Here is a 13208-nt window from a genome sequence, read left to right on the forward strand (position 1 = left end):
TTTATACGGGGCCCGGCAAAGGCACGCTACGCTACTAACATATTTTGGTGATTCGATGTATTGTGTAGCCCTCTAGTATTCGTTTTTTATGAAAATAAGGGACGAGCAGGACGTTCAGCTAATGGTAACTGATACGCCCTGCCCATTACAACGCAGTGCCGCTCAGGATTCTTGAAAAACCCCAAAATTCTGAGCGGCACTACAACTGCGCTCCTCACCTTGAGACATAAGATATCAAGTCTCATTTGCCCAGTAATTTCACTAGCTACTGCTTCACGGCAGAAATAGCCGCCGTTGTGGTACTATATCTAGCCGGCATCCTATGCAAAGGAGTCTCCCACTGGTCGTTGCGGTCTCCATTCAAATACTACTCTTGTCCATCAACTCTCGCCATGAAGTTTCTGATTTTGTTGATACTAAATTTATCTAGCAAATAATATTTGCTTGGAGAGCATTTATCTAATTGTTAAATCAATGAATAAAGGTACGTGTTTTGTTAATTATTTGTATACCGATGCATATAATGATTACTTAATGACTCGCAGTTCTAACGGTTGATTGTAATCACAATCAGATTGTAAAACTATATTATCGAACTGACGCGGACGCATGTACAAATCGTGAACAGCATCAAATGATTACAATAATTTAATATATCAAATAATAAACTGTACCGTAGAGAGATAAGATGTCGGAGATATCATTCGTTTTTAAAAATCAACCGGAAATAAAGAATATTAACTAGTTTTAAAAACTGAAAGATGATCTAAATAATGGCATAGTACGGCACGAAATATTTTCTAGAAGCATTAGAACAAACAAACAGACAGGATTAACAATTATATGAAGCATATAAAAACAAAGAGAAAGGGGAAAAATAAAAAGCGAATACGAAATAATGATATTTTATTTGGACACGCCAACAACGAACTGTTTTTTATCGATCATTTAAGAGCCTTGTAAAGTTAAGTAAATGAAAAACATGTTAAAGTTTACATTACAGAATATTTAGAACCAGAAATAGTTTAATCTTAGCCTGATCGACTTTGGGCTTGCAGTACCCACCTAGGCGACATTCTGTGCAAGGAAGCCTCCCGCAGGTAAACCGGGCTAAGCGTCAGCTATAACTACACAAAGGAGAATGGGACTTTTGGGCCTGATGGTTAATAAGTTGAAATATACTTTTAAAAAAAAGGGTATTTTTTTCTGATGTAAAATACAAAAAAACTAGTTCATTTTGCAATCTACAAACCGAAAAAACATTAAAATAAAGAAAATCGATTAAAATGACGTAATCGAATGAATATTTAATCGATTAAAATAACATTAAGATCCAGTTGTTTTATTTAAATAATATTAGTAAGGTGCATAGTTTAGGTTTGAATTATTATTATGAATAAAATATATTATTTTCTCAGGAAAAAACAGAACTGAGCAATTATTTTAATATCAATAAATCGATCAATAAATCGATTTATATAAAATATCGATACTAGTGAAATCCTTGTTCCTCAACGCTAACTTCACTTTGACAATGACAGTCTGACAGATCATTTCGTTTCTTCATCATTGTCACTTCGTTTCTTATTGTATTCGTTGAGTTACCGACTTGTTAATTACCTACCTACCCAATTGAATTCCAAGGAAAGTAATAATTGTGTCTAGCAGTCTGTTTTACAGTTCATGTATGAGCTAATGAGTATATATTATTCTTATCTGAGCAAATAAAACTATCTTTTAATTAAGGTATACTATATTATATTATCTAATTACCAATTGTATTATATTATAATGTAAAAAAATGTCGTTACAGTAGTAGAAAGGGATATGTAAATAGGTAGGTATTTTTTATCTAAAACAAAAAACAAGGTTGGTACCCATCTAATATAAGTATGTGATAAATCCTTAGCAGCTAGGCGTTTAATAAACCTAGAAAAGATAAGCTGTCAAGATATAGTTTAAGACATAACCTCATTTTTATATCTTCGATTACTCAGCTCCTAGATTGACAAATCTTGCTAAATTTTCAATTATGGATTATTTAAATGTTATCTTTTAAATAGTGCTACTTTCATCTTGTTATCACTTCGGCCCAGGAATATATGAAAGCGTTTCAATCTCCTTTCATCATCATTTTTGAATTTACTCTCATATTTTCGAATTATTGTTTGGTTTTAATGAAAACGAAAAATTATCTTGTGTTTACTATACTTATAATTCAGACAAATTGTTGAATTCTTATTTTTAATAATTTTCTTCTTCGACTTGTTTCAATACAGTGAAGAATGAATAAGACGCCTTACATATCTGAAATGAAATAATTAATGAGACTTGAGAACTAATTTGTCTTTGTTGGGAACGTACGCAGCTCTAGATATATTCTAGACACGAACACGTTGCTTACACTCATAAATGAGGCGAGCGTGAGAGTGGTAAAGCCGGCGGCGGTGAACTTGGCGATACGGCGAGACCTCGTCATCATGATGAGCACGGAGCGACGTGTGTCCACACTGCACATGTACCACGGTAACTCGTACACAGCTATCGATATATTCTCGACAATGTTTGTTATTGTTAGTGGAACACGTTGCTTACACTCATAAATGAGGCGAGCGTGAGAGTAGTAAAGCCGGCGGCAGTGAGCTTGGCGATGCGGCGAGACCTCGTCATCATGACGGGCACGGAGCGACGTGTGCTCATACTGCAGGTGTACCACGGGAACTCGTAAACAGCTATCGATATATTCTCTACAATGTTTGTTATTGTTAGTGGAACACGTTGCTTACACTCATAAATGAGGCGAGCGAGAGAGTGGTAAAGCCGGCGGCAGTGAGGTTGGCTATGCGGCGAGACCTCGTCGTGTGTGACGTGTGTCCACACTGCACATGTACCACGGTTACTCGTACACAGCTATCGATATATTCTCGACAATGTTTGTTATTGTTAGTGGAACACGTTGCATACACTCATAAATGAGGCGAGCGAGAGAGTGGAAACCCGGCGGCAGTGAGGTTGGCGATGCGGCGACACCTCGTCATCATGATGAGAACGGAGCGACGTGTACCCACACTGCACGTGTACCACGGAAACTCGTACGCAGCTATCGATATATTATTGACAATGTTTGTTAGTGTAACACGTTGCTTACACTCATAAATGAGGCGAGCGAGAGAGTGGTAAAGCCAGCGGCAGTGAGCTTGGCGATGCGGCAACACCTCGTCATCATGATGAGCACGGAGCGACGTGTGTCGACACTGCTTGTGTACCACGGGAACTCGTACGCAGCTCTCGATATATTCTCACTCTGGAAATAAACGAAAAGACATACGAATAATTGACGGCAGGAACACCGGCAGCCCCACTTCAATATTGCTTTAGATCAAGTTGTATTAGACAGATACTTTTTGTGATAGTGAAGATCGTTATCAACAAACATTTTAGTAAATTGTGTATTCATAATACTTCAATAAACTACGACATTTTTAAGAGCTTGCTTGTGAAAAATCTCAAATTTCAATACAGGTTTGGCGAAAATAACATTACTGAGACAGCTTAATAATACGAGAAGTTAAGGTATCACACATGTATAAAACTTCAAACTTACAAATTTCTTTCATATTTCTTAAAATATGTTTGAAACATGTATGATGTTTGTTGGGGATTTTTGCACATTATTCTAATATTATTATTATCGACTTACATCCTTATAACATCAAAGGCAGAAGAAGTTTCTCAGTTTGACAGAGCTTCATGTGCTTGAAAACCTCCGTGTAAATGCTGATGCTAGCAGCACTGACTTTAATTTATATGAAAGCTTAAATTGTAAATTACCTCAACGGAAAGTTCATTTCCTTCATAGCAGTATATGAACACCTGGCACAGCATGTTCAGCAGATAACAGGCCATTGATAGCATTCGTACCGGCTTCCCCGTTTGCTAACATTGAGAAGGAAAAGGACGCCTTTTTAGTAACGTTTTAATGACGTCACTTCACGCCAGGCAAAGATTTTGTTTTCTTTTTCTGACATAAGGGACGTTACGAGCAAGTCATACACCTGATGGTAATTGATACTCCCTGCCCATAAAATGCAGTGCCGCTCAAGTTTCTTAATAAACTCAAAAATTCTCAGCTGCTCTCCAATTGCGCTCGTCACTTTGAGACCTAATATGTTAAGTGTCATATGCCCAGTAATTTCACTAGCTACGGGGCCCTTTAGACCGAAACATAATAATGTTTACACATGACTGCTGCACGGCAGAAATAGGCGACGTTGTGGTATTCATTATCTAGCCGGCATCCTGTGCAAAGGAGCCTCCCACTGGTTGCTCCAGATGCAACCATAGACTTACAATATACTAGCGGATAGACAAACAAAGCGTGCGAGAGAAGAACATTATAAAAGACATCAGCAAGATAAAAAAGGTAAGCTAATATATTGTTACTGTAACTAATTATCATCCAACTTACACTAACACCCTTCGAATAAAATCGTTAGTATTTTACTAGCTAACGCACACATCAGGGCTGCCAACCGTAATTTAAAATAGAGTATTGTACTCTATATCATGTTAATATTTAAAGTAGTATAGTTTAGTTATATGTATACAGGTAAGATTTTAATATGTTTTTAGGAATATTATGAATTGATAACTAAGTAATGATATGTGTGTAATGTTATATGTGTATTAGTAATAGTGTATAATATAACGAACAAATTAGGTATAATTTATTATAGATGCACAATAGTATAATATAGACTAAGAGCGTAAACTCGTCAACAAACTGTTGCAACAGTTTGGCGAGATGTAAAATTTAAGTACCAACTGTGCATATATTTATGATTAAATAAATTTATAAAAAAAAAATTACAAAAAAATGTAGGCATACTCTATAATCTATAACACTTATAGATTATGCTTAAATACTCTTTTTTATAAAACGTTTACTATACTATTGCCAAGTATGTAAAATATATTTGAAAATAGAAAAATAAATGACACTCTTTTTTGGAAGTCAACCCTAGCACACATTTGACAAATCAAATTTCGTCAGGTATTATCAGGCTGCCCGGTCACTATATACTAATATATAAGTCTATGCATGCACCAATGCAACTAACAACCTCAATTACTTACGATATAGCGTTATCGAACTCGATCGATTGGCTAGATCGAGTTCATCGTGGTTGACGCCATATGAAAGGGCTTGACCAAGCTGAGATTTTGAATGCAATTCGGACCGATTCGGACCGGTAGATTTGAGAAATATCAATACAACTACGAAAAAAAATTCTAAATGTGTTTTTTTTTGGAATAGTTTTTAAGCGTCTTTACCGATTGACTAAAACTGAAAAAAACTGTGAAAATCAGTTTTTCATTCAAAAGTAATTGCGGTTTAAAAATTTATTAGATTGGGTTTTATTTAACTTTTATCTGACTTTTGAGCTCATCGAAAAGCTCAAAATCTATATATATACCACGATATTCTTTTCACCGAGTAGAGGTCAGCTAAGAACGGATTTACGAAATTCCACCCGCAGGAGTTTTTTTTATTATAAACAGAACAACACATATAATATTTTTGAGCTCGAAGAACTCAAAATCGTCATAAGTACAATTTGAATTAGCGGGTAGTTAGCAGGGATGGGCCTTTAGGTTCAACCGTTTTCCTAGTTTTTTTTCTTGAAATGCACATGTATGTATAGAATTTAATTACTATATCAATGAAGAATATTTAAAACAAAGTACAACATATTGTTTTTTTAATGAATATGATGCGGATAAAATATGAATACCTAATAATAATGTCATAGACGAGCAGGTGATGTTAACGACAGACTGATGAAACAAAATGAATATGTTGAATATTTCGCTGACAACACTGTCAAGACAATGATAATTCTGAAGTTCCGAGTGTCAAGCAGCCTTGCAAATAAACGCGGGAAACGTTATACGTACACAAATAAACCAATTATAAGGAAAATACCTATTTGTAAACATTTTGCATATTCTTGGTTTATTCTCAGTAATATATATAACAAATAAACTTGGTAAAAAGATATACTTTTTACCAAGTTTATTTGTAAGGCCGTTAATCTTAATTTTAAAAGAGCGAAAATAAGGTGCTTACAAATACAAGTTGGAAGGCAGTGACGCAGATGATGACCAGCGAGACGGTGAACTGCGCGAAGGTCGGCTCCGAGAAACAGTCTTGCAGCAGCGACACCGTCCGCAGCACGTCCTGGTGTTCCCGCACACACTTACCTAGCTGACTTCTCACTCTCCGCTCTTGATTCTCATTCAGCAGCTGTCCTTAGCAAGATGTTAAAAAATTGCTACATATTTGTGATTGACTCAATTTTGAAACTCTTATATTATAAAAAAAAAAAAGAAAATTAGTAAAGTAAAATATGATTTAAATTATTAGCGTCTCTAAAAACATTTCTTCTTAAATTGGTAGATATCTATATTATTTTTATAATTTTCCCACAGTACCGTTCATTATCATTAGCAGTCATTGCCATAAGCCATTATGAAAGCCGTAGATGACGGTAAAAAAACGGTTTCGTAATGGAGGCAGGAGAAACAAGTTCAATCGAAGGTAAATAGGACAAGGTTTATAACAAAGAAGACAGTTGAAAGTAAAAATAACACTCTAGTAAAGTCGAAACACCAAAGGCTGATAAAAAGTTTACATCGCGAAGCAAATTAAGTGACTATTTAGATGAATGAAACTGTAGTATGGTTCACACCATATTTTGTCTAACCCCAGACTAGGTATAGCCTATGGCTGCCTAACAACGTCAAAGGACCAAAACACGTATTTACCAGATTCGGCAGCTTACATTCACAGTCAAATCAAATCAACATCAAAAATATTTTATTTCATAGGTAGAGCATATTCCACTTGAAAAATGTAATTTATTTTCAATACAGCTCATTCGGCAAGCAGATTTTCTTAGAAAATAACGAACATGAAACTCTAAGGTTGCTCTTTTCAAAACAAACTTGGTATCAACAAACAAACAAGTTCTTATTTTCAATTCAATTTACAAATCATTTTAATTACAATATATGCAAAGTGTAGCAACAAAAATATTCAAACTGCAAATACTAAAAATACTAAACTTACACGAGTTAGTCAAAAAAAAGTAAATTAATAATTAAAAATACAAGGAATATTGAATACCTACAGCAGATGCATCAATCCACACGTACCGCAAATAAATAAAGGCATTATGCGAGCCTCTAATAGCTATTATTAAAAAAAATATATAATAACCTGAATATTTAAAGAAATAGAGAAAACATGAAGCAGACCTGCTGGTAGCCCGTTCAAGAGCATAACGCACGGACCAGCCATCATCGCCCTCCACCATATTTAAGGGAAGGGAACGACTCGCACCACGTCGCCGCCACAGGCAGTGGCATTTAAGCGAGCATGTTGATGCCTGTCAGGCAGTTGGCAGTTCATCCACTAACCGAGGACAGTAAGGTAGTCGTTGAAGTGTTACAAATATCTGAAGATATACTGACAAAATGGGTGACGTGTGTATCATCGCAGAGACTGCGCAGCGCCTGACTCAGTAGTAGCAGCCGGCAACGGCACTGCGCGATAAGAGTGATGACCACCGTGTCCTTGCTAATGTTCATCATAGCACTTAAGTACAAAGCTGTTGACTGGTGGGCGAACGCCAACTGATAAGCGGGCGACCTCGTGGTGTCGAAGGGATACCTGCACAGATAAACTTACTTATGAATGTGACGTATTGCTTAGTACTATTATACTGTGGTATTTTAAAAATACCACAGTGTCGGAAGACGAAGGTTCTTAACCAATACGAGTATGTGTTGCCAGACGTGGTCGCTAACTATGGGCCTTATGAGGAAGCTCATTGTTGCTCAATGGGCAATGGAGAGGGCTATGCTCGGAGTTTCTCTGCGAGATCAAATCAGAAATGAGGAGATCTGTAGGAGAACGAAAGTCACTGACATAGCCCAAATGATTGCAAAACTGAAGTGGCAGTGGGCAGGGCACATAGCTCGTCCAACAGATGGCGGTTAGGGCAGTAACGTCCTCGAACGGCGACCACGTACCGGAAGGCGTAGTCTTGGTAGGCCCCCCACATGGATGGACCGACGATCTGGTCAAGATCGCCGGAGTAGGTTGGATGGGGGCAGCGCAGGACTGATTGTCATGGCGATCTTTGGGGAAGGCCTTTGTCATGTGACCAAATTAGCCGCTAATTCCTCATGTATAAATTTGGCGCCAATTTCTAGAAGATTCTGTTTATCGTTTTTGTTTGGATTAATTTTGTTTTGTTTTAGTACATAGACTTAGTTTACCACGCCTCGCTCAAATAAACGCTGCAGCGAAGCGGTACGGCGAGCGATTGCAGCATCCTAGTTCCACCAAAGAAGAATAACATCTTGCGTGCGTACATAAGTACTCACACACCCACTTTTTAATGGATTTACGAGAACGAACGTGCATAACTGATGGTTAGTGATCTTGCAGCCCTCTCTTGCTTCTGCAAGATTATAATTCTTTTTTTTTATGGAAAAGGAGGACAAACGAGCGTTCGGAAAGTGACCCGTGTTAAGTGATCACTGCCGCCCACATTCACTTGCAACACCAAAGGAATCACAGGAGCGTTGCCAGCCTTTAAGGAAGGTGTACGCGCTTTTTTTGAAGGTACCCATGTCGTATCGTCCCGGAAACACTGCACAAGGAAACTCCTTGAAAACCGCACTGTGGAGGACCGCCACAAATCCACATGGTGAGGATGATATCCTAACTTGTGGCGTGTCGTGCGAAGGTAGTCCTCCTCATGATAAATGTGGTAGAGGACACACAATGAAGCGATGTCTCTACGCAACGCCAAGTGATCCACCTCTACGTTGCACGCGGTCAAATGGATCGAGCTGATGACAGCAATACTCCATATGTGGCCGGACCTGCGCTTTGTACAGCGCTAGAATGTGAATTCTTCATAAGAACTTTCTTTCCCTTAAGCCCGTGTACTTTGGAAGCTTTTTGAACGTATGTCGTATGGACCTGGAAATACTGTGGAAATATTGTCTATTAAAATAGATCTCACCAAGCTCTCATAGGCAGTAGTTTCTGATCAGCCTCCAACAGCGATGACATGGACCAAAGTATACCGGTGATGGTGGTGATGAACCAATAACCAACGTAGAGGTGAAATGACTCGTTGTTGCAACTGCAATCGAAATATGTTATCAAGATATAGACAACAATATGGCATTATTTTTAATATGTTCAAACTATACAAAGTTTCTTGAATCGGTTTAGTTTGTAAGTGCTTACTTATCATACATAATCAGCTTATAAGTACTTATCCATTCAGTTGTTTAAAACGATAAAGAAACAGAAATATGTTTATTTTTGTGTATATAAGGGACGAGATTAGGATGTTCAGCTGATGGTAATTAATGCTAATGCAAAAAATAATAATGCAGTGCCACTCAGAATATTTGGGTATTCTTAACCAACCCAAAAATTCTGAGCGGCACTACAATTGCGCTCGTCTCCTTGAGACATAACATGTTAAGTCTCATTTGCCCAGTAATTTCACTAGCTACGGCATCCTTCAGACCGAAACACAGTAACGTTAACACATTACTGCTTCACGGCATAAATAGGCTCCGTTGTGGTACCCATAATCTAGTCAGCTTCCTGTGCAAAGGACCCTTTCACTAGTGGTTTATTAACCATAGGGATTGACAATAATATGACATATTGCAACAACACTTGGTAAACGTCATGAAACTAAATCAGTTAGAAGAAATAAGAAATAGAAAGAAAGTATATATAATATAATACACATATCCACAAGCACACAGCCAGGCCGAAGTTCGAGTCTCCTTAGGAGACACCCCGCGACTGTTGTTGCGTAGTCTTTGCGGCCTCCACGACCAATCCTGTGTCGCTGTAAAAGCCTTCTGGGCTAACAGCATAGAGGAGGTTTTTAGTCTGTAGGAGGTGTCCGCGTGTGCGGAAACTCGAGTCCGACATATGGGCCCCGTTTCGGGGCCTACATACGTAAATGTATTTTCCTCCTCTCCAAAATAATAAATAAATCTAATATTATACAATTTTAGGTGGCCTGCGCCGAACAAGACGAACCGTGCATCATTATCCTCTATTTAATCTACTATACTATAATAGTAAGCCTCCTTTGTCTAAGAAGCTTTAATATATTTCTTGAATTAGTGCTCAGTGATTTCTAGTATACTGTCTGGAATTTATTGTAAAATTTATTACTTATGAAGAAGAAATTAGAACTTTTGATGCTCTTCAGGTTTTAGCGTTTTCATTGACTGAGTTAACTAATTCTTTAACTTTTTTGCTTTTATTTTACCTTTTCACAAGTTTCCTTCCCACCGCGCTATCCTCACTTCTTAGCACCCTGCAGTTATTGTCGACTATAGCCTTGATCCGAGATGCTCTCACCAAAAAGTTAATGATCTTGGTGGTATGCGTGATGTTGGTGAAGAGAACGAATGCTGTCGCCGTCATCAGCTGTATATCTCCCCAGATACTGCACAGGTCTACCATTTGAATGATAATGAACACACCTATCGATGGAAATTAGTGAAATGATCAGAAAGAGGTCACTCGTCGAATCCAACTCGGATGGGCAGCGTTCGGGAAGCTCCGTAAAATCTTCTTGTCCCAAATACCACAGTGTCTGAAGACGAAGGTTTACAACCAGTGAGTGATACCAGTGATGACTTACGGTACACAAACGTGGTCGCTAACTATGGGCCTTATGATAGAGCTCATGGTCGCTCAGCGGGCAATGGAAAGGGCTATGCTCGGAGTTTCCCTGCCAGATCGAATCAGAAATGAGGATATCCGTAGGAGAACCAAAGCTACCGACATAGTCCAAATGATTGCGAAAGTGAAGTGGCAGTGGGCAGAGCACATAGTTCGACGGACAGATGGCCGTTGGGGCAGTAAAATCCTCGAATGGCGACCACGTACCGGAAGACGCAGTGGCGACAAGTGCATTGGGACCTACCACAATTTGATGGACCGACGATCTAGTCAAGATCGCCAGAATACGTTGGGTGAGGGCAGCGCAGGACCGATCGTCGTGGAGATCTTTGGGGGAGGGTAATGATTTATATTTGATCTCATGTCAGTTGTAGAACACATCCTGCAACACAAGAGGAATCATAGGAGCCGCCCTATAGTATCGTATAGAAGCCGATTTCCAGGTCTTCGACCACTGCGTAAAGGATTTAATTCCACGGTTTGGTTGTATGTGAAAGAAAATGCTGTGGAGGAACACCACATACCCAGGTAAGGATTACATTATTGTTACTACCGTGAAAGTAGTAATAAGTCATTGTTTTATATCCCACCAACAAGTATTTAATATTTTCAAAATACTTTTATGCTAGATCACACAGTTTTAAAAAAATATTAGACAAAACTTGTAACTATGAGTTCATTTAAGTTAGGAATGATCCGTTTGTCTTTTTTTTTCCTCTTTTTTTGACTGCTCATTAACATGATATGTACTTTGTCTGGCCATTAAAACTGTAACAATTAACATAAATTAAAATAAATGTTAAATTAAAATAAACAAAATCGATACGCAAAGGAGGTCACAGAAATTTTTTTTCTAAGGTTGAGAAATTTCTTACAATTGAGCAATATTTTAACAAACAAAATGACCGTATTTATGCTCAAAGTTCTAAGGAAGCTAGTCGACAGAGTACAACATGGGCACTATCCGACTTCAGGTTTAGTGGGGTAGTAGCTATGAACGAGTGACTGAGCCATATTTTTGTGAAAAAGGTATCAAAACATCCGCACAAGTGTATCAAGATACCATTCCTGAGAAGGTAGTGAAGTCCCTTAACAACACCATGTTCAATAAAGCTCAGTCTACGTATTCTTGGTTGGAAACGAACGTTTCTGACTTCATCAGAGCTGAAGACTAGCCGTCGTCTAGTTTCGATCTTAATCCGCTGGACGGACCGCTTAACGGTCAGTTTTAGAGAGTACGGCTTGCTCTAAACGCCATGATAATTTGAAGTCTCTTAAACTATACGTACGATTGGCAGCTTAGAATTTTCCCATGTAAAGAGTGCGTGCTTCATTTGATAACTGGTGTTTAAATGACTGTATTGCAGCCACTTTCGATAAGTTTTCTATATTTAAAACTGTTTTATATTTATATATTAACGTAACTAATTACACTGCAAAAGTAATAAATGTTATTTGCAACAATAATTTTTTTTTTGTTTCCGTATTTATGGCAAGGCTAGGTACTTATATTAGTGGAAACTTTATAGGTTTGTGTGTACTTTACGTATTTTCTGTAAATGTTTTAGACGCTGATTGTTTCCCAAAAATAAATCAGTAAATAAATACCTAACTTTCGTGTTACCTTACCAACAACGAGCATAAAAGCAGCAATAGTTAGGCAACGATAAAGCCATTTCCACCAGCCAAAGAGACCGTCAGGTGACCACAAACCGACAAGCCTTAGGAAGGTGAGTGTTATTTGCAGGGAGGTAAAACTATTCTCGACTACAAGACCCATGTTGAATCGATGAACAAACACATTGAATCTGCTGGTCGGTCGGTCGCAGCCTAATATTTAAAAAACGGTCTCAGAGACCAACAACCTTTTTCATTTTGAGTTTAGATGTTGATTCAATTAATGATATTATACATTTATTGATTTTAATACAAAATCACTAATTGCACAGGCTCTTTAGGGGTTAACAAGGGGTTGTATGATATAAAAAAACTTAATTTTTAATTTTTTTTCGTGTGGGCGCATAAATTGAGGTGCCGAAACGTCTCAAAACTGCGTTCTGCCAAGGGCGATGGCCATCAAAACAATACGGGAATACCGCACGACCTCATTCGAGGCAGCGAGCCTTCTTGCTGGAACTTCGCCACGGGATTTCGAAGCCAATACTCTCGCCTCCCTATATCAGTGGAGTAAAGAAGTGCAGGAGGTGGTGGAGTGCCTATACCGCAGACATATGCGCGAATACAGTGGCGGCCCCGACTTCGTCGAGCTTTACTGGACAATTGGCAGGAGTGACTGACAACCCCTGCGCAGATCACGGAACGATAGCGGCAATAAGACCCACCATGATGGATTAATTGGAGCACCAGAATGGCGCCTTAACCCTTCGGCTGATGCAGATGCTTA

General features: G+C 38.3%; 1 protein-coding gene across 1 annotated transcript; it reads right to left on the minus strand.

Annotated features, from left to right (window-relative positions):
• Positions 1–2194: 2194 nt before the first annotated feature.
• LOC126972846 (odorant receptor 94b-like) lies at positions 2195–12584 on the minus strand. The gene is made up of 7 exons (XM_050819940.1): positions 12434–12584; positions 10386–10602; positions 9102–9224; positions 7537–7735; positions 3832–3936; positions 3149–3304; positions 2195–2307 (listed from the first exon to the last, which is right to left on the minus strand). The coding sequence occupies exons 1-7, from the start codon at positions 12582–12584 to the stop codon at positions 2245–2247; spliced, it is 1014 nt and encodes a 337-aa protein (XP_050675897.1). The 3' UTR covers positions 2195–2244.
• Positions 12585–13208: the final 624 nt, after the last annotated feature.

This window comes from Leptidea sinapis, chromosome 27 (assembly GCF_905404315.1).
Source record: "Leptidea sinapis chromosome 27, ilLepSina1.1, whole genome shotgun sequence".
NCBI lineage: Eukaryota > Metazoa > Arthropoda > Insecta > Lepidoptera > Pieridae > Leptidea > Leptidea sinapis.